Source organism: Melozone crissalis, unplaced genomic scaffold, assembly GCF_028551555.1.
Source record: "Melozone crissalis strain CALT ecotype California unplaced genomic scaffold, PUWL_Pcris_2 ptg000009l_1, whole genome shotgun sequence".
In the NCBI taxonomy this organism is placed as follows: domain Eukaryota; kingdom Metazoa; phylum Chordata; class Aves; order Passeriformes; family Passerellidae; genus Melozone; species Melozone crissalis.
In genome coordinates, this window is record NW_026535787.1 from 15,363,432 (window position 1) to 15,390,131 (window position 26,700).

The 26,700-nt window shown below is 40.7% G+C and overlaps 1 protein-coding gene across 3 annotated transcripts in view; it reads right to left on the reverse strand.

Annotated features, from left to right (window-relative positions):
• The window catches only part of APP (amyloid beta precursor protein), a 199,370-nt gene that overhangs the window by 90,121 nt on the left and 82,549 nt on the right, over positions 1-26,700 (reverse strand). For all 3 annotated transcript variants that reach the window (XM_054270244.1, XM_054270245.1, XM_054270243.1), the window contains exon 4: positions 467-579. In XM_054270244.1, the coding sequence (XP_054126219.1) occupies positions 467-579 (113 nt within the window). The remainder of the gene's footprint in view (positions 1-466; positions 580-26,700) is intronic.

Sequence of the window (26,700 nt, forward strand, 5' to 3'; positions counted from 1 at the left end):
CTGATCAGCTCTCCTACCCTTTTCTGCTGAATTTCACATAGTGCACTCCTTGAGGCCTGTTTGATCTCTGTGGGTATCTGGCATACCAGTATCCATGATAATTACTGGATAATATCCACCCAGGATAATGATTCAAGGTAAATCCTAGGCATTTAGTTCCAGTGCTAACACAGGAAAGTGGAGGAATCAGAAAACACAGTGAGTTTGTGAGTGATTGTGAAGAAAAAAATAATGCTATGAAAGAGGGTCAATGTTCAAAGGTCAATGGTAAGTATTCAGTCATGGTCTCTATTGTCCTCTGACTCCCATTTCCTACCTTACAAAAAATCCCAAAATGTTTCTCACTCAAACATTTGAAATTATTGCTTTTTGCTTTCCATGTTGCTGCTATATTTTAAACCATCCTCAGAAGAGTGACACAGCTTTAAAGAAGGAAGGCAGGAAATTTTAAGACAGGTGAATGTACCTCTTTAGCAACAGTATGCCAATGCAGGTGAGTTTCACACACATCCATTCTTTCCTGGTGAAGGAACTTGCACTTGTCTGGCACCAGAAGAGCATCACTCACAAACTCGCCCACTGAAAGGGAAAAGAAAAGAAATTAACACCTGAGAAATATTACTTTTACTTCCAGCATCTCATCCTGTTAAACCTCTAGCTACTCCTAGCAGCTTTTGTGAATGAGTGGCAGGTTTGCAGAGAATGGAACAGTTTCTAGATGGTGCTTCAAATCATGACCACCTTTCAACTTGTCATTGGAAAGGAGCTCCAGCCTTTGATTTCATATATATTTGTTTATGAAAACCTCAGCATAATAAAACTTGCAGGACCCATTGCAGATATATGTGCTGGTGCAACATGAAGTCAGGAGTTGGCAGATCTAATTCCAGGAAGGGGGCTGCAGGGGCAGAGAGGGACAACTATGTTTTGTATCTTAATAGCAGTAGGGAAAGGGTATGAAGTGCTCTGAAATACTTTGGTGTTCTACATAAAACAAATGACACCATCACCTTGTTTCAAAGCATTTGAGAATATTTCCGTTGATACAGTGCTAACAGCAACACAGTCAACTCAGTTATTTTTGCTGCTTCAGCCTCTTCATTGCATCCTCATTTCATCAGCCAGATGAATTCATGTTAGCCCAGAAGGCTGATAAGCAATAGAGCTTATCAGCCAGGAAACAAGATGATTCATGATCACCAGAATATCTGGTCAGATCAAACTGGGTGAAGAGTCTTTTTTCCCAAGGACATAACTGACCAAAGAGATTGTGCCATCTTTAACAGCAGAACAAAAATTTACATGCTTACGAAATGAACGCTGCTCACAGCATCAGAAACTCAGGTGCTAAATAACATGATTTATTAGACTAAACTCATTGTAATTCTGTACAATTCTGATGTTGCAAATTAATAACCCCAAACCTTCTCAAAGACATCTTTTAATGGGAAAATTACAGAGTACTTCAGAGAAGTGTATATACTGAACATATACTGAATTGTGAAAGCACATGACTCAGATGGTATAGATCAGCTCCCTAAAGCCCACTTGTCTGTAGTCTACAAAAAACTACAGTCTGTGTTACCTGAAAGAATCAAGATGGTCCAATGGCTATTAGGATGCAGTAATAGGTTAATTGATTAAAATTAAATGCCTACAAGCTTACTGTTGAGTAGAGTCATCTCAGGAAGCTGATGAAGTGGCCCTTAAGGCTTACAATTAAAAAGTCAGTTTTAAAAATAACCAACAACCAATGCATAGGAAAAAGGCAGAATTCAACAAACAAACCTTTGCTATATACCACACCAAGATGTGTATTTCACACTAAATTCCTCACTGTATTTCAGTGCCTTTGATCTGAAGCCCTTAAAGTCAATTGGTCAACTAGTTTCTGCTGGGAAACAGTAACTAGTTTCTGTTCATTAGTTAACTAGGGGAAAAAAAATTGTTATTTTTATGCTTCCCTAGCACACCCTAATGCCTGCAAATTAACAGAAGCATTTTCTAGAGATATCCACAAAAATGAGTAAGTACACTTTCTGGTAACTCTAAATACAAAATTTGCATTTTCATTTAACAAAGTCTCAGTTCCCAGTGGTGTCACACACAAATCCTGCAGTGAAAGTCGCATAAATTTGCAGCTTTCTGTAGACCAGCCTGGCACATACCTGAACTTTCTCAGGACATAAGTAATTGGCAACTATTAATGCTTTAATTTAGTCAAGTGCCTGAGCAGTTGACAAGCACAAGGAGGCTTTGCTGAAGACTCAAGAGTACAATGGTTTCATGCAGAACTGCAGTGTCCTGCAACTGGGGAGGAATAACCCTGGCCAACATCACAGGCTGGGGGCCAACCTGCTGAAGAGGAGCTCTGCAGAGAAGCACCTGGAGTCCTGGTGGGCAACAAGCTGTCCCTGAGCCAACAGTGCCCTGGGGACCAAGGAGGCCAGTGGGATCCTGGGATGCATTGGGAAGAACATTGCCAGCAGGTGAAAGGAGCTGATCCTGCTCCTCTACTCAGCCCTGCTGAGGCACATCTGGAGTGCTGTGTCCAGTTTTGGGCTACTCAAGACATGAAAGACAGGGAGCTCCTGCAGTGGGTCCTGTGGAGGTTGCAGAGATGATGGAGGGATGGAGTTTCTCTCTTATGAGGAAAGGCTGAGGGAGCTGGGGCTGTTCAGCCTTGAGAAGAGATGAGTGAGAGGGAACTTCATCAGTGTCTGTCAGTGCCTGCAGGGAGGGGTCAGAGCAGGGACCAGGCTCTGCTCAGTGGGGCCCAGCAATGGGACAAGAGGCCACAGGAAGAAATGGATGCGCAGGAAGTTCCACCTGAACATGAGGAAGAGCTTCTTTCCCGGGCACTGACCAGGCACTGGAACAGATCACACAGAGAGAGTGTGCAATCTCTCTCACTAGAGATATTCCAGAACCACATGGATGCAATCCTGTGCCATGTGCTCTGGGATGATTCTGCTTGAGCAGGGATGTTGAACCAGATGGCCCACTGTGGTCCATTCTAAACTGACCCAATCTATGATTTGGTGAAAAGTAACACAATCGGATGTTCCACTGAGTTACATCCACCAAATGAAGATGGAAAGCTGTCACAGACATGTTTTATGAAAAATCCTTTCCTTAGGATTTTTCCTCCTGAGAAGCTGAGAGGACTCAGGAACAAAATACAAACAACGATTATCTGCTGCTGTGGAATGCAACAGGTGCATCTGTGATCGATCTCATGTGGTTGTTTCTAATTAATGGCCAATCACAGTGAGCTCGGACTGTCTGGGTCAGTCACAGGATTTTGTTATCATTCTTGTTCTATTCCTAGCTAACCTTCTGAGGAAATCCTTTCTTCTATTCTTTTAGTATAGTTTTAATATAATATATGTCATAAAATAATAAATCAGCCGTCTGAAACATGGAGTCAACATTCTCGTCTCTTCCCTCTTCCTGGGACCCCTGCGAACACCACCACAGAAAGCTGTATGTCCAAAGTTCTGGATAAGGCAGTTTGGGCTTCAGTGTCATTAAAAGTATGCATGAGTATGCAATAATTTAAAATAAAGCACATTAATTTTTGAGCATCTAATTATATCAACCAACTCATAACAATACACTACAGAAATACTAGATGTTCAGATGTCAGTGAAGATACTGTGTTAGATCTGATTAGCACACAGAAAATGTGCATTGCTTTATAGAATCATATTGCTTGAAAATAAGGCAACAGCATCCTCACAGTAACCCAAATTCTCATTTCAGATGCGGCTCCATGTTGCAAACAATTGCTGAATTTCACAGGATCTATTGGAACAAGCCCTCCCCTGTCTTTTGGAAGGAACAGAGGACCTGGGGAGAAGGATGGCTGCTCTTGGTAATACTCCTTCAATATAAAGAGATATAGTAAATCAGGTGTGTGAAAATCTAGGCAATAGCAATCACTTGAAACTTTACATGTGATTTCTATTGCCCTCAATTCTATTTTTATTACAAATAAAATTTAACTCTATCCATTATTTAGACATGCATGGAGCTAATGTTCTAGAAACCTTTTTCATTCCTTTCACAATAATTACTACTGAAGTTTAAATGCAAAGCTTTAAACTTTTGTTCTATTTTTTTGTTTTTAAAATAAATTAATGTTCAAGTAGCAGTGTGACAAACTCAACTGAAGTTATTCGACAACTGGATTGTTTAATTTGCTTAGAGAGAGTAATCTAACAGAAACATAAATCCATCAGAAAGAAGCACTTCTAGCACTTTAGGCTTGCAGGAAAGCTTCTGCCTGTACTGTTCCTGTACTTATTTAACTTTCAGTTATGCTGAGTCATAAGATTTCTAGGATTCTTTGCTTTTTTGAGTGAGTAAGCCACAGATTACACTGGGAAAACAAGCACACATGAAGGGAGAGCAATCCTGCACATCCAAAGAAAGGCTCTAAAACTAAGGAAAAACTGAAATACTACTTTTCTTTGCCAGCATATACCATGACACAGAGAGATTTGCATTACTACATTTCTTTGACTGATGGAGCAACCCAGACCAGTGCTGGTTGTAATTTCTACTATCAGCTGATAGTATTCCAAAATTCAACTCCAGTATTATTTTTAATTCCACCACAGCAATATACTGACTTTGCATCATATTGGGCTGGTCCTCAACACCCTGCCTGTGTTTTGCTTAAGCAGGATCAGCACTTCCCTAGGTGGCAGCACTGCCTTAAAAGCCTCCCTGGCCCCAAGCTGTCCCCTTGTCCTTACCAGCACCTTGCCCCTGATCCCCCAGCAAGTCAGGGTAAACCCTGACCAGACCATGGATGGAGGGCTTGCAAAATTTGTACCAACCACAAAGCATTGGTATCATTACTAACAACAACACTACCTCTGTCTGCCTTATATTTATCACTATTTTACAGTACTCTTCTGCCTTCTTCAGCATCTCTTGTATTTTGATTACAGCTGGAAATCTGTCCTGTGCAGAGGTACTCTAATAATAACCATGATGGCATCATTTTTCTGTTGATGAGTTTATAAATCCATACATCCTCTCAGGTTATCCAACACACCAGTGTTACAGCTACTTCTGTTCTAGTAGCTCATCGTCCACTTTTGCAGGGAAGGGCTGGTTAAAACCAGACCCTGCTGGCTAATGAGTGTCTGACCATCTGGAGAAAATAGCTCTAAAGGGAAATTCTGAGTAGAGGTTGTGTTACCACATTAAAACTCACCATCATGTGCCCATCATTCATTTAGCTGAAGGCTGCCAACATTCTGCTCAACATTCTGCAAATGGCTTCTTGCTTAACTTTCCACTTCTAACTGCAAATCATCACAATGTGTATTATGTCAACATGGTAAGTCACATTTTAATTTAATTTTAGAAATAGCTTCTTTGCCCCCATAACACCAGTAACCTCTCTCCTGATGTCCAGTTGTCCACTGTGTTTGTAGCAGACTTCTTTTATTGCCCCATCCTGGTGTATCACAACAGGTTACCAGCTCACATTGTTCAAAAACAGTTTTGCTGGATGTTTTAATGCTACATTTTAATATTAAGTAACTTTATTTCAGTCAAGGACATTCTATCATCTGAAAAATACTCTTGGAACAACAATGGATTTTTTGCTGTAGAACCAGAAGTTCTGGTCCAGAAATTTCATTTTTCAACACAGCAAACACTAAGAATATCAGTAAAAATCAACCTCTAACAAAAGAATTGGAATTATAGTGAATGTTACCAGCCACACAATCTTAAAAATCCTCTGTCTTGATTTAAAAGACAGGTGTCTGCCAAGGAAGGCAGGAACCTTCCTGGGATGGAAAATATGAACCCCTTCCCTCCAAATTATTATAACTTTGAAATTACAGGGCTATCAGGCAAAGATACGGGAAAAGGAATAACAGTTTGTTACTAGTGTATATATGTATAGCAAGACAAACAAACAAGAGCAATGGCAGGAACAAGAAACTAACCCAGAAACCCAATAAACAACAAACCAATAAACAATAAACCCCATCGAGTTGTCGAAGCTGTCGAGTGCTTCCCCTCGGGTGCAGTTCCGGGCACGGCCAGCAGGGGCGCTGCTGGCTCCCGGCCAGGCAGGGCACGTGCGATGATTCCCCTGGGCCTGCAGGGGGCGCTGTGGGGCGCGCTCGGACACCTCTGTGGATGACAATGGCAGCTCCAGCAGAGGGAGAGCGAGGAAAGGGCCTTCCTTCCCAAGGAAAAGGGCCTTCCTTCCCAAGGAAAGGGCCTTCTTTTCCAAGGAAAAGGGCCTTCCTTTGCAAACTCTCAGGCAGCAGCCAGTCTCAGGGCCACTCCAAGTGACAAACGGACTATAGCAGAACCTTGGAGCAGCAGGCTGGAACAGCAGAGCGCACTCAGGATGGCAAAACAAAATGTAACAGTCTCCAAAGCTGCCACAGGAGCCTTGGGGCTCTGGGAGGACATGGAGTAGCAAAAAGCCCAAAGCAGCAGCAGCAACAGCAGAGCTGGGCAATGGCAGACAGGCTTCTGCAAGCAGCTGGGAGACGCTTCCTCCAGAGAGGGGGAGGGAGTCAGAGCCCTGTTCTCTGTGGGGCTGGGTGTTGAACAGGTCCCAGTTCAGCCACTGCTCCTGTAAGCAAAGGCTCGTCCAGAAGAAGCAGTGAAGGACAAGAACTCTGCAGTGGCAGTGAATGCCCTGGGCAGCAGTGGTCTGTCACCAAAACCACAACAAGTTCCACTCCAATCCAGAGAGCCAAACAGGGAGAGGGGACTGAGCCCAACCCCTGACCAGAATCTCGTGGTATCTCTGCACCTTCCCAAGGGAAAGTCCCCCAGCTACCAAGCTCACTCCTCAGCTAAGAGACTGCAACCAACTGCACCTTCTCCCCTGTGGCCACATCTTTTTTCTCATAAGTACTCATTGTTGCAATCTCTTAGGCAACAAATGGGAGAAAATTTCTGAGTGAAAAAAAAAAGGAAAAAAAAATCCTAACCTCCAACATCTTCTCTAGGAAGAAAAAGGCTCAGTAAGTCTGCGTGCTCCTAACAAGATGATTGCCCTATCTGTGTAATGGAAGATATCAAAGCAAAGTCGTGCAAAATAAAAGCACTGTGTGAGATATGGCCCTGATCAACAGACTTTCCAGCCACTCCATAAACTAGATGAAATGTGAAGATCCCACCAACTTTGAAGAGAAAAAAAGCAAAGATAAGATGATAAAGGTAATAAAAGAAAATCCATTACAAAACCAAACACCTTCTAGCAGATGGCTGGGCTCCAAACCAAAAAAGTAATCATGTTCAGAGAAGTACTTTCAAACAAAGCCTGTGTTAAATTTTGTATGAAGAGGCAGTGCACATGCTGAGGGTCTGGGGCTCAAGGCTTCATTTTCATGTCACCACTGAGAACAAAGGCCCTGCTAAAACAAATTTACAAGCTCATGTGTCTGCACAGTACATATTTGAGAACATTCAGACAAATGTGTCACTTCCCTGTGACTTTGTATAGATTATTCAGAGCCATCCCACACTTAGCAAGATGCCAAGCAAGGAACAGAACAACCCCTTTCCTGTGTTGCTGTCCTGGGGCTTTGCTCTGCCCTCCTCCCTAGCTCCAACACCTCTGTCACCTCTTGTGCTCACACAGCCACATTTCTTCAGTATGTATTATGTTATGCATACAGTATTACATCTATTTAAGTAGATACATAGCTTTAGGAATTTTTATTAAATGGCATGTTTACCTAAATCTTTATGTTTTCTCATTTATAACATTGGTAATTAAAAGTAAGCTGCAATCTGCATGAGTGAGAGAGCAAGCCAAATGCACTGACCTGAAGTTCAAGGAAACAATGCTTTCTTAAAAATGTTTTTTCTTTTCTTCAGAAGTCCAGAAAAGCAGAGAAGATGCAAAGCACCTGGATACTTTAATTTTTTTTCAGTAAAATAGTTTAGTAAGCACAACTATCTAGCAATAAAATGAACCAGCCATAATGGTCTTCCCTGTATTAGACTCAGTACCTACAGATGAAGAGAAGAGGCTGTGCCAGTGAAAATGTGATTTGAAGGAGAGGTTGCTGCTGTGCCCAGCCCCTGGCATGACTGTCCTCTGAACTTGGGCATGACACATGTTAAGCCATACAGTTAAAGGTCTTCATTCTAGTTTGAAGGATTTAAACAGCCTATAGTAAACAAGGGATTTGTAGAGTTCTTCAATTTCAAATTTAATTTTAAATGGAAGTTACAGGCCTCTTCATAAACCCATCCATCAGCCAACATGAATGCAAGGTAGTGCTGATAAAGTCTGTGCCCCAGCAGCCTGAAACATGTATATTTCTCGGATGAGAAGCTTAACTCCTGCCCATAACACTGCCTCCAAAACCAGCTCTGTAGCAAAACTGTTCCCACTCCCTCATTTTATCTGCAGCCTGTAACATGAATTTCAGTTAGAGACCCACAGCAAGGCAGACCTGAATTGGAAGGGCAGGAGCTGAAGTGACAGCATGACCTGCACATCCATCTCTGGTGCACAGAGTGGGAATATCTGCAACTCTTCTGTCTTCCAGAGGCTTGGCCAAAACTGTGCTGGTGAAACAGCAAGGCCAAAGGCCTACAAACCGAATCCTGACTTGAGCTGACAGAAGCCATGAGAAAGCTCTTTGTGAGAAGAGAGTTCTGCAGCAGTGAAAAACAACTTGTTTTCCTTGAGAAAAACTTTAGGACTGTGGAAAACAACCTGCTTTCCCCGAGAAAGAACTCTAGGACTGTGATAAACACCAGCCACCTGTATAAACTGCTTCTACACTGTTAGATAGAAAAATGAAAACTATCTCTCACAAACAACTTTTTTGCACATAAACACTGTGAACAATTGATTGAACAATTAATACAGGGTAACAATTTGTTACTGACCAGTTGGGGATAGACAGGGCATGTTCTTTAAAAACCTTATAAACAGACACATGTGAAATAAACCAGAATCAATATTTTTCTTCTTTGCACCATAAAAGCGTGTCCTGCATCTTTCATTATTGAGCACCACAGTGACACAAAACCAACACTGATCTCAATATTTACCCTTCATCCTTAAAGTACAAGAATTTTTTTTTCCATAACTATAGTTGGAGGGTGGAGGGGGGAAGTGCTATTGTTCTGTTCCTTACCAGGCATGGTACCAACCCATCACACAGAGCAAAAAATACACGCTGATACAATGACTCTCAAGCAAAATACCTCCACTGTTCTAGGCTACAAAAGGCAATTCTTTGGGATTAGTAAAGCCCTCCTATTAGATTAAGAACTGACTGATAATTCTAGTTGTACTATACAGTATCATCTTGATGCTCTTGTAATGGTGCTATGAAATCATAGCAATTAAGGTACTTTCCACAAACACCAAGATGGCACCCAACATGCAACATGCTTAGGACACAAGATCAAGGTAAAGGGAACCCTTCTGGAATAGACTCATTGACATCTAAATATCTACATGTGTACCACAAGGAGCTTCAGCATTGATATATCACATGATCTACTGTGATTTTTGGCAGGTCCAAATACCTCATACAGAGCTCTAAAGTCAAAAAGCTAAAATCCTTATGTACAATCCATCAAAGTACACTTGACTGAACTAAAACAATTAACTATATATGTAGAAATATACATATAATTAATTTGTGGGGCATACTATGTCTTCATTTCCATAGGGTAGCATACATTAAAAAGGTTATTTCTCAAACCTTCTTCCTCCTTCCTCTGTAGTTCTTCCATCAGAGACATAAATGGAATTTCAGCTCATTTTGCTATTTTATTGCCTGACTGAATTATCTGATATAATTGTCTTACTTCCCTGATAGAACACAAGATCAGATTTGATGCATTACGCCACGAGCAGATAAATGTGTTTACATGCAAGAAGATTCAAATGCACATCACCACACTGGCATCTTTAGAAACAAAGCAAATAAACATTCTTCAAAAGTCCACACCTCAACAGTTTATTACAACTTTAAGTTCATTTACTTCTCATGTTTTTTATCTTTGAGGAAAATTTTGAGGAAAAATTTTGCTGTGAATTCGGTAAGATGCCTTTTCTGTCCCTTTCTTGCTCAGTAATGCAACATCAAAGAGCTGTGCTAAAGCCATTATCATAGCATCATGCCACTTGGATTCCTGCTCCTGCCCCACCTTCCTTCTAGGCCTACAAAGTAAAAAAACACCATCCCAGAAGTTATCAGTCTGATCAGCAGCAAAGGTCACTTCAAAAAAGGCTTCCTGGGGGATTTTCCCTTCAGTTTTCTTCCTCTAGGTGCCCACCACTCATGCTAGCAAACTTGCTTGCCCTGCACCACAAATCAAGTTTGCCCCTCAAACACCATTTACCAAGAAACAGGCCCAAAAGCAGGCTGCAAAATGCACCTTGGGAATATGACAAATTTCTGGACTGAGTTGCTCTCCCTTCTAATCCTTGGCACACGTTGTATCTGCAATGTTTGTCCCACAAATGAGAATTTGTTGCAAGCACAACCCCTTCCCTCACAATTACATAATCCTGCCTAATTTATTGGAATTCTTGAGTTAGAAAACAGCAGGAGTAATGAAGTCTGGATAGCCTGGCTCCATCCTGCCTCACTCACAGAGCTTTTATGTGATTCTGCCCAAGTAAAACCCTTTTATTCTCCTCCCACACTGCACTTGATTGCTTAATGCTTCTTCCCCTCTCTTTCTACAGCCCCAGCAGACTCTTTAGATCCACTTTTTCCTTTCCACTCCATTCTGGCAGTAATTCTGCCTGACAAATCTGCAAGAGAACATGCTCAGCTGCTCTGGAGTGCTGCTAAACACATTGGTGACTGAAGCATTGCTGCTTACAGCGGTAAAAAAGATTATAAAGTGAAGGATGCTGTGAGTGGATGCTTGCTGCAGAGTAATAGGTGGCAAGTTTTGGTGTTTTTTCAAGTAGGGAGGTTGGTTTGGAGGTTGGTTTTTTGAGATTACATGTCCCACCCTAAACTGACAGCAGCATGTCTGGCTAAAACAGGTTTACTGCAGTGCTATAAATAAAGCCAGCCATAAGAAGTTGGAAGGTGCTGAAAGCCAAGCTAAGTTAGAAAAGACTGCTTGATCCAGAATAAGAAGGAATTAACTGGGCTACTCAAATGGGAGGGTAGAATAACCAAATAACTACTGGAAATTATTTGATCTTCAGAGAAGTCAGTAAAATTTACATAAAGGAATAAGCCTGAAAAAAGAACAGTGCCGGAAAACTCTAAGGAACAGATCTGAAACATTAAAGGCTTAATGAGACTATTTTGTGAAGATTTACTACGATTTTGCCAAGAATCCTGGGCAGAATTCTGGCCACAACTCAGCAGGAAAAAAAAAATCCAGGAGGAATATAGGACAGTGGTAGCTTCAAAGATAACAGCACTTTTACTTGAAACAAACCATGTGCCCTTAGGCAGTACTGTGTAAGCAGCCTCTAAGACATGCAGTTCTATCCCTGCTGTTACATGCCACTGCCATTCTGTTTGCAAAACATCCTGTCTCTGTATAGCTTTGTACAGCAAGGTGCAGTAAAAGAAACACAGAAATGTTCCTTAAAACACTGACCACCTCAGCCTGGAAAAGGAAGGGCAAGGGACGAAGAGATAAGAGTATCCTGACCTCCATGTCTCTGAAAATTGTCATGAAAAACAAAACCTGAAATGTTCATAAATATTTCTCCTCCTCCAAAACAGGTAGAATTCTTTTTCTTCCAAAATGAAGTGCACATGTCCCTGTCAAGTACTAGGGTGACAGGCAGGGTGCAAGACTGCAAGAAATACGAAACAAAAGGGAAAAGAACCAAACAATTTCTGAACCACACGTCATATCTTATCTCGAGGACTTCCTATACCCAAAATGGTGCAGAAGAGTCCAGATATCTGGGTATGCTCCTTTCAGCAAGGTAAGATTTTTCTAGTCTTATCCTCCTTTTTCTGACAATGCTTTAAAACAGAGCAATTAGTGAGGTAGGGTGTTAATAAGGTCCCAGCCCAATGACTGCTCTAATGAGCAAAGGCTCAGCAACAGAAAGGAAGAAGCAGTGCAGGACTGGTCTCCAGTGCTGACAGTGAATTCTCCCTGCAGTAGCAACAGCTTGACCATCCTCATTCCAATGCCAACTCCCAGAGAAAAAGAAGTGTAGCCAGATGCTACACTCCTCTCCCCACCTTGGTCACCTTTTTTAAGTACCCCTAGGCACCCAGTAGTTAGTCTCCTAGCAACTTAAAGGAAAAAATTCTGTAAATAAAAAGGGAAGAAACCAATCCCTCAACACAGGTTTTCTTCTAAAGAAGCACATTTCCCAAGTACCCCCACACCAGAGGCCAAAAGCACTATCTGGACTCATTAACCCAGGAAGGCTCAAGAGGAGAAAACAGGAACGTCATACATATGGGTGTTGCATGTTGCCTTAGTAAAGGACCCACTATTGCCTCAAGAAAGGACCTACTTCATCCTCAGGACAGAAAAATGACATCTATAATGTCACTGTTAGGTCAGACATGACATACAGGTGTGATCAGGGTCCAAGAAGAAAAAAGTTTTTATTCTGCACATTCTCCAGCTTATATACTCTTAACAAAGCTTAATGATCTTAAGTCATTAACTACATCACAATAACTTATTATATTCATTGGTGCAAAGCAATTAGTGTCAATATAATTGGCAGTAGTTTTACAGAAATTTAATAAGGCACATATACACATCTACTTAGGCACGTAGTCTAGCTTACAAAAATTTTCATGTATCTTTTCTAATCTGTCTCCCTGCTGATGGCCTTGTCTTCTTCCTTGCTATGGATACACTTGAAAATCATCAACTGTTATTTCTTCTGTTAACTCAGCTTTGCTTGCAGGCCAGCTGTCAAGCCTCTCCATACTATACACTACTGAAAGTCTTTATGCTAGCATCATAAGCCCAGTGTTGAGATACTGTTAATTTAAAAAAAACCCACAGATACTAAGAAAAAGCCTCAGGTGGTGTATAAAATAAAAAATTATTTTGCATAAATGCATTCTCTTCATCATTTTCAGGCTCTTCTTTTATATAAAGCACACTTTGATTTTTTGCTGATCTATTTTGCATCTCAAAATATTAATTGCCTCTTATGTTGCAGTCATTCAACTTTACTGAGATTCCCTTTATTCCTTGTACTCATGTGCTTTAGTTTTATTGCAATTTACACATTTTTTCATTACTAATGAGCTCCTGTACAGCACTGTCAGGCAGGACAATAAATAGCAGAGCATGGCATGACTCAAGTTAGGGGAAAATAGAAGAGCCTACTTGCACATGCTAACTCTATAGTAGGAAAGGAATTGGATTATTCAAGGCACACTTCTCCATACTCAGTGAATTTTTAATGAAGTCAGTTTCCACAAATGTCAAGACTGAACTTCCACAAATGAAAGACAGCAGCTTTTTAGAAAACAAAAGCATTTGTAAGAACCTTTACAGAAATTATTAACAAAACTGTATACCACGATTTAATAAAGATGACCGATAGTGCATGACCCATTTTAGTGCTCTTCCTTATATTTAAATATAAACACTAAATAAAACTTAGTGGTATTTCTGAAGAGCAGATACATTCCAAAACTTCAGGAATCTTGTATTTGTGAATGTTTTCTCCCCTAGCTGTCTTCAGGTTTTCAAAAGATGAAATTGTGTCCGAATTTCAGAGCATATCAGGCTTCACAAAGGCTACCAAATGCACTAATTTTAGCACTCCAGCTATTGACATCACTATCTGTTACTGCTGAGCTGCACAATGAGTTGCACACCAGCTGTCAGTGTTCCTGCTCTCCCTCTCACAGCAGGCAGCACACATGTTTTGCAGCAAGACCTGCAAATGCGAATCCCCAGTCAGTTTAAAATTTTGTGCCCTTCCTCTGGCTGAAGGGATACTTAATGCACTTCACTATGTAAGATGTACTTTGCAAATGGGCTCTGAAATGGCAACACCATCCAGTGAGAAGCAATTTGGATTAATGAATTCTTTAATACCTTATATATTCATACCAGTGACTTGCTAAAGACACCAATCAAATGGAAAGATGGCATAAAGATTAAATGCTTAGGAATTATTCAGTACAACCGGGACCAGTAATCCTGCTGTGCTTTGCATTATTAAACGATGAGATGTTTCTCATGGACAATTCTTGGCAATTAGAGCAGAGCATCTGGTATTAGGAGTACAGCTAGAGAAGGGCCTGCTTGTCATTGATGTCTAGTGGGAGTAATGACCATAGATAGGTGGAAAGAATGAAAATACTTCAGACATTGAAGGTTTGATCATCAAAAGGCATTTCAAATGCTAACATTTCAATGAGGAATATAACACATTTTAAACAAGGACATGTTTACTTCAGCAAGATTTCAATTCTATTCCCCAGCTCCCCCTTCCCAAACACCTTGATATGGCTCATTTTTAAATAAAAATTTTGATTCCTTCTACTTCAGTAGTAAGTTAATCCAGTTGTTCCTCTCCTTCTTTCTCTTCTGACAAAGAACAGAAATTACTACAAAATCCAGTTCAGGCAGTAAATGTTTCTGCAATACTATCTTGTGCAAAGGCACAAGAGTGAACATGAGTGAACAAGTAACATTAGAAGGAGCATTTGAAATGAGTAACTCCATAAGCAGCAGCTGAAGATCAACTTTGTAGAAATACTTTGTTGATTATTAACACCCTAAGCAATCATTTCCTATAACACTGCTGAGTCCTGACCAAACTTTTGCTGGAACTGTTACTACTCATGAGAGAAGGACTATGCCATATTAGCAGCGACATGGGAAAACAAAAAACTACTCTGAGGCTTTGCAAAGTTTACAAGCTGTCAAATTGACAATTACCTGACAAAACAATACTTTGCTCTATACAAAGTAAAGCCTTTACCCATCTCTTAGAAAGAATGGCTGTGTGGTCTGGCAGTTCAGCCAGGATGGGACAGCTTGGGAGAAAGAGAAGAGCCTATCTGCACATGTAACTTTAGGAAAATAAAAGCAGTAACCATGCAGACTGAATGCAATATCACAATCAGGATTCAGCCAGCAACACTTTTAAGAAATAAAATACTAATTACTAGCAACAGACAACTAATAAACACTGCCATTTCTTCATGTTAAGTTCTGAATGGTTAGTAAGCCAGGTTTTAAGTGTTAGAGCAATAGACAACTTGAAACTTGTCTATGGCTACCAGTTTTCCAAAAAACATCTTCATGGTTAGCAGTTTTAAGTTCTCTGATTAATAAACCAGATTAAAATACAAGGTTTAAAGCCAAACCTGACTGATTTACATATTCTAAGACACAGAATCTGAGGGAGTTTTTCCTGATGTGTGGAAAATCCAGAAGCTGCAACCACATTGCAAGAAGGACGCTTTGGGGAATTACAGGCTGCCTCACTTCAGTTTCTGGGAAAATCCTCAACCAAGTTCTACTGAAAGCCATTAATGGGCACATGGGGATGATGATGATTAGCAACAGCCAAAACAGATGTAATAGTGGTAAATTGTGCTTCATCAACCTAACTTGCCTTCTAGGATGAAACAGCAAAGTTGGTGAGTTAAGAACAGAGCAGGAGATACCATCCAACTTAACTTTAGCAAGGTATGCAACACCATCTCCCTCTTGCAACATCTTTGTATCCAAGCTAGAATGTTATGGTTTTCATGGATGCAGTCCTAGTTGGTAAAGTTGGAGTTGGGTTTTTTCTGTTCTTCTTTATTATCACTGTGTTGCTAAGAAGCACTGATGGCTGGGTACTTGAGATGGGTGGGGAGGGGAAACTCTTTTGGTTTTTAGGAGTTTCTCTCAGGAGGGACAGATATACCTCGAGAATGGGGGCAGGTTAAAAGAGACTGGGTTGGGGGTGACCACAACTGCAACAAAGGGGAACGTGCCACAGCTGAAAAAGGCCAGGACTGGGTTTGGGTTCTGTTTGTTGATAATGCCACAGTTATTGCTGTTTGTTTGCTTTATTATACATACTAGTAAAGAACTGTTATTCCTGTTATTCCTGTCTTTGCCTGAGAGCCCCTTAATTTCAAAATTCTTATCATTTGGAGGGAGGAGGTTTATATTCTCCATTCCAAGGAAGACTTTTCTGCCTTCCCTAGCAGACACCTGTCTTGTAAACCAAGACAGTGAAAAACTGTGCTGTGGAGCTCAATGTGTAATGGCTCCTGGCTGTACTGTACTCACAGCCATACTCTGCCTGGAAGGAAGTAAAAATACCACACCTCAGGGCTTCTTTTTGGCACTGGTTTTGTTTAGCATATTCTATCAGTGAGGAGAAGACAGGCTGCCTAATGAGGAGGACAGTACATTCGATTAGAGAAATGACCTGCCTCACTGAGTATGCAAATTCTTTGGACCCACTCTAGGTATTAAAAAATGCTTTCTAAAAGAAGCACAATGTAAATACAATTTCTGGCTTCTATCATTAAACACATCAAGAGAGGAAAGGGGACTGGATTCTGTTCACCAGGATTAACTCTCCTATCTTCAAGGGCAGGATGTCAAAGTTACAACTGTTACTAATGATGGGGCTGAATTGCTCCAAATAACTAAGAAACAAAAGCTCTGTATTGTCACTAACCCTCCCATGAGTGCACTCAATAATACAGAAGTCCCTGTTGAATACTTTCTGCATTCAATGAAAGTCAACAATTTCTGTGAATGGGCAATGCCACATAAATATTTTATATAAATGTTACAACCTACAAAAAAACCTCACCCTCTTTATAATAAAACTGTTTCTCTCCAGTTCTCGTTGTAAGAATCAACTCAGTGAACACAACAGTAGTTACCAAGAGAAGATGTTACCTGGTAGAAGATGTTCATATTTTATCAAATTATTAATTCCAACCTGTTTCATTTTTTTCTCTTTGTTGTAAATGAGTTATTATGGACAAAAGCCAAGTCTGAATTAACAGGTAAGATCATGTTCTGTTGAGAACTGAATCCTGACCTTAAGGAATAATATAAATAATATGTTCCTTGCAAATACTGAGTGACATATAATAATATTTGCTACTTGCGTGGACTTTATGCTCAGAATCACTGCATAGTGTCTTTGTCTGATCCCCAGTATCAGAATGAAGATTTTTTTTAAAATTCAATTTTCTTGTATCACATCAAGAGATAAAAAATAATGCAGAGAGTAAATGTATTTTAGAGTAAGGTGAGCAACAGTAAGGAATACATCAAACTCTACAAGAACAATAAATATATCATATTGTAGGCCCACAGAAAGGATGACCAAATAAGAATAAATCAAGATAAACCACTGGAGTGGAACATTTTGTAATATATCTAAAGGTCTATAAAAGCTTATTTTTATCATTAAATCCTTTGCAGATTTCTGCCCCTAGTCAAAAGGATCAAGTTGAACCATCACTGAAAAAAATGTAATGCCAAAGCATCCAATACAACATGAAAATGGTATTAAGGAAGATCAGTGCATTATGTATTTTTATTTACATGTTTGACAATATGTATATGAGCTGAAATGAATCTTACGAGTTTCCACACAGAGAAAACATTAAGCTAACAAAAGTTAGCTGAAGTGGGCACTGCTCAGGAGAACCCAAATTCCATTGGGACAGAGTTACACACAACACAGGGGAAGCAAAGAGCCTTAAGTAACAGGTTAGCAAATCAGGAGCAAAACTTTCACAAGAGCAGATGAAAATTGGCATTATGCTGTGCCATTCCTCTGACATCAGCAGCAATGCAGCACTGCAGATAAGCCTCTAGTGGCATTAATAACTGAAAGTGGAGAACAAATATTGCTGACTGGGGGTTATGTACAAATTATGAATGGGATGGGATTGCTAGGAACCTGCCTTGAGCTGTTTTGTTTTTCAGCATCAGTCTCATTACATGGTTATGACAATGGGAAGATGCCATCAGCTCACATCCCAGGCAGCAGACCAAGAACTTAATGTTACAACTCACTTTATAAGTTTTTTGACTGATCACACAAAGCAAAAGCATATTGACAGTAGTTCCATCCAACCACTGTAAGCACACGTACCTTCAGTTAAAACAATGCTTCAAATACAATACCTGCTTGTAAGCCTTAAAACACAATGCACAGAGCTCCATTATTAAGCTCAGAACTTTTTAGTATCTTGTTAGATAAACTTTTCTCTAGCTTAGGGAGTTATTCTAGACAAGTGTTAATACACAGACCATTGTTCTATTTGTCCTTACTTTTCTACATTTTACATAATTTTTCTACTGACCTATCTCATGGCTGCTGCTTAGCTCTAATCACAGTTCTGCTGTCTCTGAGGCCTGCCTTTTGCAGCTTTCCCACAACCCTCTTGTTATAGGTAAAAGTTAAGTTAATTTAAAATAGGATATAGTTCAATTATATTGTAATTATTATGTTCTATTATTTGTATTATGTTAAAGGGGAGGGGCTTATTGGAATGTGCTAGAAGGGTCCAGGGTTTGGTGAAACAGGAGTCTGATGGGGCAAGGCAAGGTCGAAGAGAGATTGGATGAAACATCTGACCAATCATTCGAAGCCCTGCAGAAACGATTGGTCCAGAATGAACGGCGGTAAAGACCAATGAGAAGCCTGGAAATGGACCAATCATCGTGAGGATCCAAAATGCACCAATTCTGGACCCGGGGGGGGCCTATAAACAGATCGTTTGGGTCGGGGTTCTTCTTATTTTGAGGTACTTGTTGTTTGGGAGAACCCAGTGCACTTGGGGTGAGCGCACTGTTTTCGTTTTTGGCTCGCTGTGTGGGTGCCTGGGCTTATCCTGGGCACTCCGTTCCTTGTAGCTATTTTAATAAACGAGAACCTCTTTCTCTGGAGAAAGTTTGGCCTCGTTCATATCCGTAACACTCTGATTCTATGAATTCCCACAATCAGACACAAAATGTGCTCCACTGCAACATCTGTTGGTGGTGCTGCCTCTTCCCCCCACGTGCCTCTGCCCTAATTGCCAGGAAGCTGAACTACTCTCTCAAGGCTCCTCTTAAAAGTCACACAGAGGAGACACCTTGCCAACAAACTCATGCTCAGGCCAAGACTGGCCCAACAGGACAGCAAGAAGCCTTGATTGCTTTTGAAGTCAAATTGCTACCATGAAAAACTTCACCCATTAAAGGTGATAAAGATGATGAAGGGACTGGAGCGTCTTCCTTATGAGATCCCTCAGAAAGACTGAGGGATCTGGGACTGTTCAGCCTCGTAAGGAAACGACTGAGAAGGGACTTCATTTCTGTCAGTGTCTGCAGGGAGGGGTCAGAGCAGGGACCAGGCTCTGCTCAGTAGTGCCCAGCAATGGGACAAGAGGCCACAGGAAAAAACGGATGCACAGGAAGTTCCACCTGAACATGAGGAAGAAATTCTTTCCTGTGCAGTGACCGAGCACTAGAACAGATCACACACAGGGTGTGGAGTCTCCCTCACTGGAGACATTCCAGACCCATCTGGATACAACCCTGTACAATGTGCTCTGGCAAAATCATGCCTGAGCTGGGAGGTTGGACCAGAGGATCCACTATAGTGCCTTTTAACCTCACCCAGTCTGAGATTCTGTACGTAGGATTTAGTTATTTAAATAAGAACTTTGTTTGGACTGTCATGGTTAAAAAGTCTTTTAAAAATATGTTGCCTAACCAAAGCTTCAGACAACAGCTGCCAAAACAGATATTCAGGTACTTTATTGCAGCATAGCCCTTCCTGCTCAGAAAGAAATCTGAACTTGCTGTGTTAGACAAGAGAGTCAAACAAGTTGATGTTCAAGTTCAGCAAAACAAACACGTTCCTTCTAGCAGTAGTTAATAAAAAAAACCCCTCTTTGCCAAATGAAAGGCCACATAAGTGAGTCCTTCATCAAGTTTTCACCAAAGATGCTACTCTATCCCATTTCACTCTCAGCTACAGTTGTCATGTGATAAACAGAAATCTTGAGAGAATAAGGAAATTCTACGGGAGACAGATGGAAAAGAAGGGTATTTTGAGACATCAGTACCACAGTAAGGTACCATCTACCGAGACCCAGATTTTAAGAGGAATTTTTTGGGCATTCCGCATCTCCTCATGTGGTACACAGGCCAAAACACAATAAAGACACTTCAGATTTTCTCTTGTTACACGCAGTTGAGAACAAAAGGATTTTTGGCCAATAAGCAGTACCGTAGACACCTTCCTTACAAGCCATGTTGCTGGAAGAAGGGAGAGGGACAAACAGGAGAGGGGGCACCTCAAAGTGCTTGGCATGACCTGAAAGGCATCCTCCCAGTTCTCCAACATGGACACAATACAGTGCAGGCTGTGTTAGTGAACATTTCACTTCAGAGCTGTACCCCATAACATGCAAAATCCTGCTGCAAACTGGTTCTGTTTTAACAGGCCAGATAACAAAACCGTACACAAGCAATTGCTCATACATAATGAAATGGCATAAAAGTCTAACTTGAAATTGCACCTTCCATTCTTATTAGAATATAAAAGTTAATCTTAAAACAGCTTGACACAAGAAACATTTTGAGGGCAGTTACATTTGTGAAAATTTGATATAAAATACTATAGTTGCCTATTATTTCAGAGAATTTCACAAAAAAGAAAGGTGCATGGGAATTCAGTATTACTCCTTTATGACATGTCAAATTAACTTGGGCTATCATTGTTACTTAATAAAGGAGAACAAATGCAGCAGTAAAAAGGTTCTGGATAGGCTACAAAAAAATATTAGATTAAAATTCAATTAGATATTCATTCTAAAATCCTTGTTTCCCAGACTAACTGAAACAAAGTAACACACAAAATGTTTCTTATTTACAGAGTGAGCACAAGGATATGTGGAGGGGAAGTTCACACTGTAACTAGAATGAAGTTTAACTTTTTTTTTTGCCAAAATCTGAAACATGAAGATTTAGAAGGAAAAGAAACATGAAAGATTTATTATTTCAGTTTTGTACACTAACAGTACAACATTCATCATGATTTACACATGCTGTGTTTTCTATATTCAAAATCAACCCCAGATTTCAGAGATAAAATCCAAGAGAACTAGAAAAAACCCCCACTGGGTAGCCAAATATTTCATGGATCATTGATGAGCCTGGGAGCTTGCATTTTCAATGAACTGTGAAATAAATTTCAAAAGCTTCCTTTTCAGCCATAGGAAGCTGTGTCAGGGGAGGTTTGGGTTAGACACTGGGAAATGGTTTTTCACCCAGAGGAGGGTTGGGCACTCAAATGGGCTCACAGTTGTCACAGCACCAAGGTGAGAGAGCTCAAGTGTTTTGTTGGGCCCATGGTGGGATTGTTTGGGCTGTTTTGTGCAGGGTCAGGAATTGGACTCGGTGATCCTGATGGGCCCTTTCCAATTCAGGATATTTATGATTATAGGGCAAGACATAAACACAGAAAATCTCTGTTGGGTGGATCCAGACAACTGTGGTTACAGGAGCTCATCATAAATAGATAGTAATCTCCTAATGGATTAAGAGCATTCACATGCCAAAGATAATGACTTGACAAGATAACATATTCAGAAATTATGCCCTAGGTTAAACTAATAAACTAATAAAAAGGAATAAAAACATATCACATGTAAGACCAACTCCATTAGGAGCAGCTAAAACTAAATGAAAACCAGCCTCCTTCAAAGCATGGAGGTTCAAACTTCCTAAGAAGACACTGTTCATGTATTCACCTGAGTACCTTCTAGAAAAAGAAGTAAAAGCCAGTATTACTACACAGCCAATATTGCTTTACCAAAATTAACTTTGATATCAAGTAGTTAAGATTCAATTTTCTGTTGACCTAGTTGCAATGACCTAATAGAAAAACAGGGTAATTTAAATATTTTATACACCAAGAACTCACTAACAAAGCCACTGGGAGTTAAAGATCAAATACCACAATGCATAAAGCAAATAATTTACATTAATCATGACCTTCATTCATTATTCCTAATACAGTTTTTTGATGTTCTTCAGTATTTTAAACTGAACAATTAGGAAACATTTTTAATGGCTGGGTTAAGTACATCAGCTTGGCTACAGAGCTAAAAACTCTTAAAATACAACTCTTATCTATCAATTCTGTGGTTTTTAGGTACATTCAAATTCACAAGAAAACAACAACAGAAAGTCAGGAGGATAAGAAAAAAAGATTAGTACTGAAGTTGGTTTGGTTTTTTTTTTGAAGCACACTCATATGTTCTACTAAAACTGAAGGACTTGGTATTAGCTTAAGTTTTACATATTTAACTGGAACAAATTCCCCTTTAAGTTCCCTAAGTGATAAAAAAAATGTGATTCTGAACATACTGAAACACCCTAATACTACTTCTCACCTTGAAGGTCAGTAAGAAACTTCAAAATGTCAGAATAAAGCTTAAATGAAAAATATGCAGAACTGCTTATACATGCATTAATATAGATGCAATTGCTCATCAGGAAAGACTACACTGCAGACAGTAAAAGAGCAATCCTTCAAGCTAACAGAGTATTAAAGCTATTGGGTTTATTTTGTTAACAAGGAGGCTCTGGGTATCACTAAGGTATGACACCTCACATTGTCCATTCCCAGCACCAGCAGTATTCCTATGAAATGACAAGCTGGGATTCCAGGGCTGGCATGATCTATGTATAAACAGATCAAATCTAGGAAATTAAAAGCCAAGCTGGCTATGGACAACTGCTCTGCAGAACCAGATTTTTCCTTTCCATCATTTCGTGACTCTCCTACAGAGGCATTTTTCCTCCCTTTTAGCCCAATGAAGGCAGAAGTAGAGAAGAGCAGAGTACAGTCCCTTTCAAATAAACCAATGGGGAATAAAAAAATAAATGCAAGCATAGGATTAAACAAAACCACCCAAACATTCCCATCAAATGCTTGCTTTAGTAAGTGAATGCATTCCCACGCCTGGGTACCACACTGTTCTTTATGTAGCTTCCTGTGACAGTAGGGATGAATAACCAATGGAATCTTGAGACACAGCCCCTGCTAACAGGCAAAGACTGGCAGACAGGTGATGCTGGTAGGAGGGAAACAACAGGTCACTCTAGAGAGGACAGAACTACCCATCAGCAGTTCCCTGGCTGCCTGGGGCCAAGCTGGTGGCTCCTCAGAACATCCACTTCCATCCCAACCACTTATCCCCTGCCCAACCTTTACACAGGTTTGCAAGCACAAAAATCTCACACACAGTCAAAATGGTTCCTTAAAAAACACACACTACTGTTCCATTTGTTTTGGCAGAAGACCCGGACAGAGGGATGATAGCCGTAGTCTACTCAGCTCTCCGTTTTCAGTGCTGTTGGCAAACCACATGGCCAACTTTAACGACCTGCAAGAGACGTAAACCTAACAAAAAACCAAATAAAACAAACAAACAAAAACCCCTAACCCTGAAATGTTATTGAATGTATGAATTGATGGATAGAATTCTGTTAAAAAAAACACCAAAACACCAAATATACCTATTGTATTTGCTGGTAATGTCCCGACGAAGGCAAGAATGATGAATCTGACTCATGTTCTCAGAAGACTAATTTATTATTTTATAGTATTATATTAAAGAATACTATACTATACTAAAGAATACAGAAAGGATACTTACAGAAGGCTAAAAAGATTATAATAATGAAAACTTGTGGCTCTTTCCAGAGTCTTGACACAGTTTTGCCCTGACCGGCCAAAGAGTCAAAACAACTCACACCAGAATCCAATCAAACAATCTCCTGTGGGTAAATAATCTCCAAACACATTCCATAGGAGCAAAACACAGGAGAAGTAAATGAGGTAAGAATTGTTTTCCTTTTCTCTGAGGCCTCTCAGCTTCACAGGAGAAAAATCCTGGATGAAGGAATTTTCTCAGAGAATGTGAATGCCACATACACCTGCCTGAGAAAATTTTTAAGTTACTGTTGCTACTCATCCCATGACAAGAATATTAAAAATAAAGACTGTGCATAACCATTCTCAACTTATATTTGCCATTGCATAAGGTTTTTGGAAGAAACTAAGTGCCCACATTTCAACACAAAATGCCTTCTTGCTACACAGCCATTCTTAGTATCAATCACAAGTGTAAGCTTTTATGTAAAACACAGGAACCTAAAGGGCATTTCTGATTGCACAACAAAGATGCCTGTGCTTGTGAGCAAGGAAGACTGGAAGAGCTGAAAGATGTTTGACCTTCAACTGCCAGTTCAACTTGCAAAGATTTTGGATGTTTACACAAGCATGAAGAATTCTTTCCCCAGGCACCACAATCTATCCAGCAGGAAGGCAGCTGATGTTGTCTCATCACAGCCCTGCAGCCCTTGAATCCCAGCTTGTCATTTCATGGTTACACTGCTGAATCTGCAGCTGGCCAAAGTGAGGCCATTCCTCTTCTTCATCCTGACTATGTCAGTGATAAAGTCTGATGAATGAACGTGCTAGAACTAAGCAACTTCCAGTACTTGGAACACAGCCCTGTAATGCTGCCATTCTTCCCCTTGCCAGAATGGACAATTTATCCTTCGAGAGCAGATAAACATTGAGGCACTGCACTGTCACATCCCAAGTACCACCTTTATCTTTGCCTGAAGGGCAATGTGCCCTAAATGAGAAATCCTTGACTGAGAATTAACCAAGTTCTTTCCTACACTTACTGAAGGTCAAGGTTACAGGTGAGCTCTCTGACGCAAACCTTCCCCAAAACCCAGGCTATCCACTAAAGATGAGAATGTAAGAACATATTTATACAACAAATAATATAAACATATTTACAACAAGAATATTTAAATAATGAACAGTCTCTTCCAGCTCTTTAGCATTTCCCCTGGGGTGCAGTTCCGGTCCCGGCCGGCAGGGGCGCTGGCGGCTCCCGGGTGGGCAGGCAGGTGCAGTGATCCCCTGCGCCTGCAGGGGGCGCTGCGGTGCGAGCCTGGAGGGCACGCAGCTCATGGCGGCTTGGCCGGGACAAGATGGGATGGGAAAAGGACTCGCTTTGCAAACCCCCGGAGTGAGATGTAAACTTTAAGGAATTTAGGGATTTTAGAGGGGCTGAGGTTTTAGTTAGAGAAAAGCTTTATTAGAGTTAATCAGAATAAATGGGTAGGCCTTGATGAAGTTAAGAGTTAGTAGTTAACGAATAATTGATTGCTTGTCAACATAACTTTTGGTTAGCTGGGTTTATAATGAAGAATATAGAAACTGATAAATAGCTTTTTGGAACATAAGACAATTGTAGGCCTCCTCCGTCCTAAAACCAACTGAGGACGGGAATGGGAATTCTACCAATTCATTTGTCATATTTACATTGAAAAAGTAGAAAGGTCAGAAGGAGGAAGACATCATTTGCTTCCTCATTTTGGGACCCCTCCCCATGAAAGAGACCACCAACCCATTTCGAGCAACAAACTACGCATGCTTAACAGCTTTTGAACTAATTACCATACGAAGTGGGGAATGGGATGTACCAAAGTTATGAATATGCATTTGTATTTAGGGTATTCAATACTTGTATAGATAACAGGACTCTCTAATCACCTGTAAATTGCGGTGTGTATTTGGGAGCTATCCCACACACTGCCCACACTTTCTAACTATAAACTGCTAGAGAGTCTTTGTCTGTCACAGTTGGATATCAGTACTATTGGATCAATATCCATATTTTTAATAAATCAGGGGCAGCCGATCGATCGCAGTGCCCCAGCAGGACCCTCAGATCTAGCAAGCTGGAACGGCAGGAAGGAGCAAAATCTGAGATGTAGCAGAAAGTCCGCAGCTGTAGCTGGAACCACAGGGACGTCCCGGCAGGCAGGGTGTGTGGGGGCTACAGCGCAGCAGAAAAACCCAGCAGGGCTGAAGGAACAGCGAGGGGCTGGGCAGGGGCAGCCCCACTCCCAAACACAGCCAAGAGAGGCTCCCTTGAGGAACAGGGGTTGGGGGCAGAAGGGGCTTGGGGTTTTCCTCTGAGGCACCCCAGCAGATGGTGAAGGTTCCCCTGTTTGGTGAGGTAGGGTGTTGTGGAAATTCATAAAATCTGAGGGTTATGGGAAAGCTGGAAAAGGCAGGCTTCAGAGACAGTAGAACTGTGATTAGAGCTAAGTAGTAGCCAAGAGATAGGTCAGTAGAAAAATTATTTTAAAAGCAGAAAAGTAAGGACAAATAGAATAATGTATTCTATTTGTGTATTAATGCTTGTCTAGCAAGCATTGGTCTGCTGCCTGGGATGTGAGTTGCTGGCATCTTCCCATCATCATGACCATGTAATGAGACTGATGCTGGAAAATAAAACAGCTCAAGGCACGTTCCACAGCAGTCCTGTCCTGTTTGTGATCTGTACATAGCCCTGGTTGGTGATAGGTGTTAATAAGGTCCCAGTTCAACAGCTGCTCTCATGAGCAGAGCTCCACTCACCATAGAAGAAATCACTCTGGAACAGACTGATCTCATCACTTCCAGGAAGGACCACAGAGCCCTTATCTGTTTGCTCAGGTAGCATCAAGTGAGGTGTGAAATGAGATAACAACAGATGCATGGCAGAGCTGATGAAGAGCTGGGAAGTGGACACAAACAAAACTGGCTTGGATAGCAGATGCTGACAGGAAGAAGAGAATGTGCCGAGAGGAAAAGGCAGATGTCAAGGTAAGAAGAGGATTACTCAGAAGGAGAGGTGAAGAAAC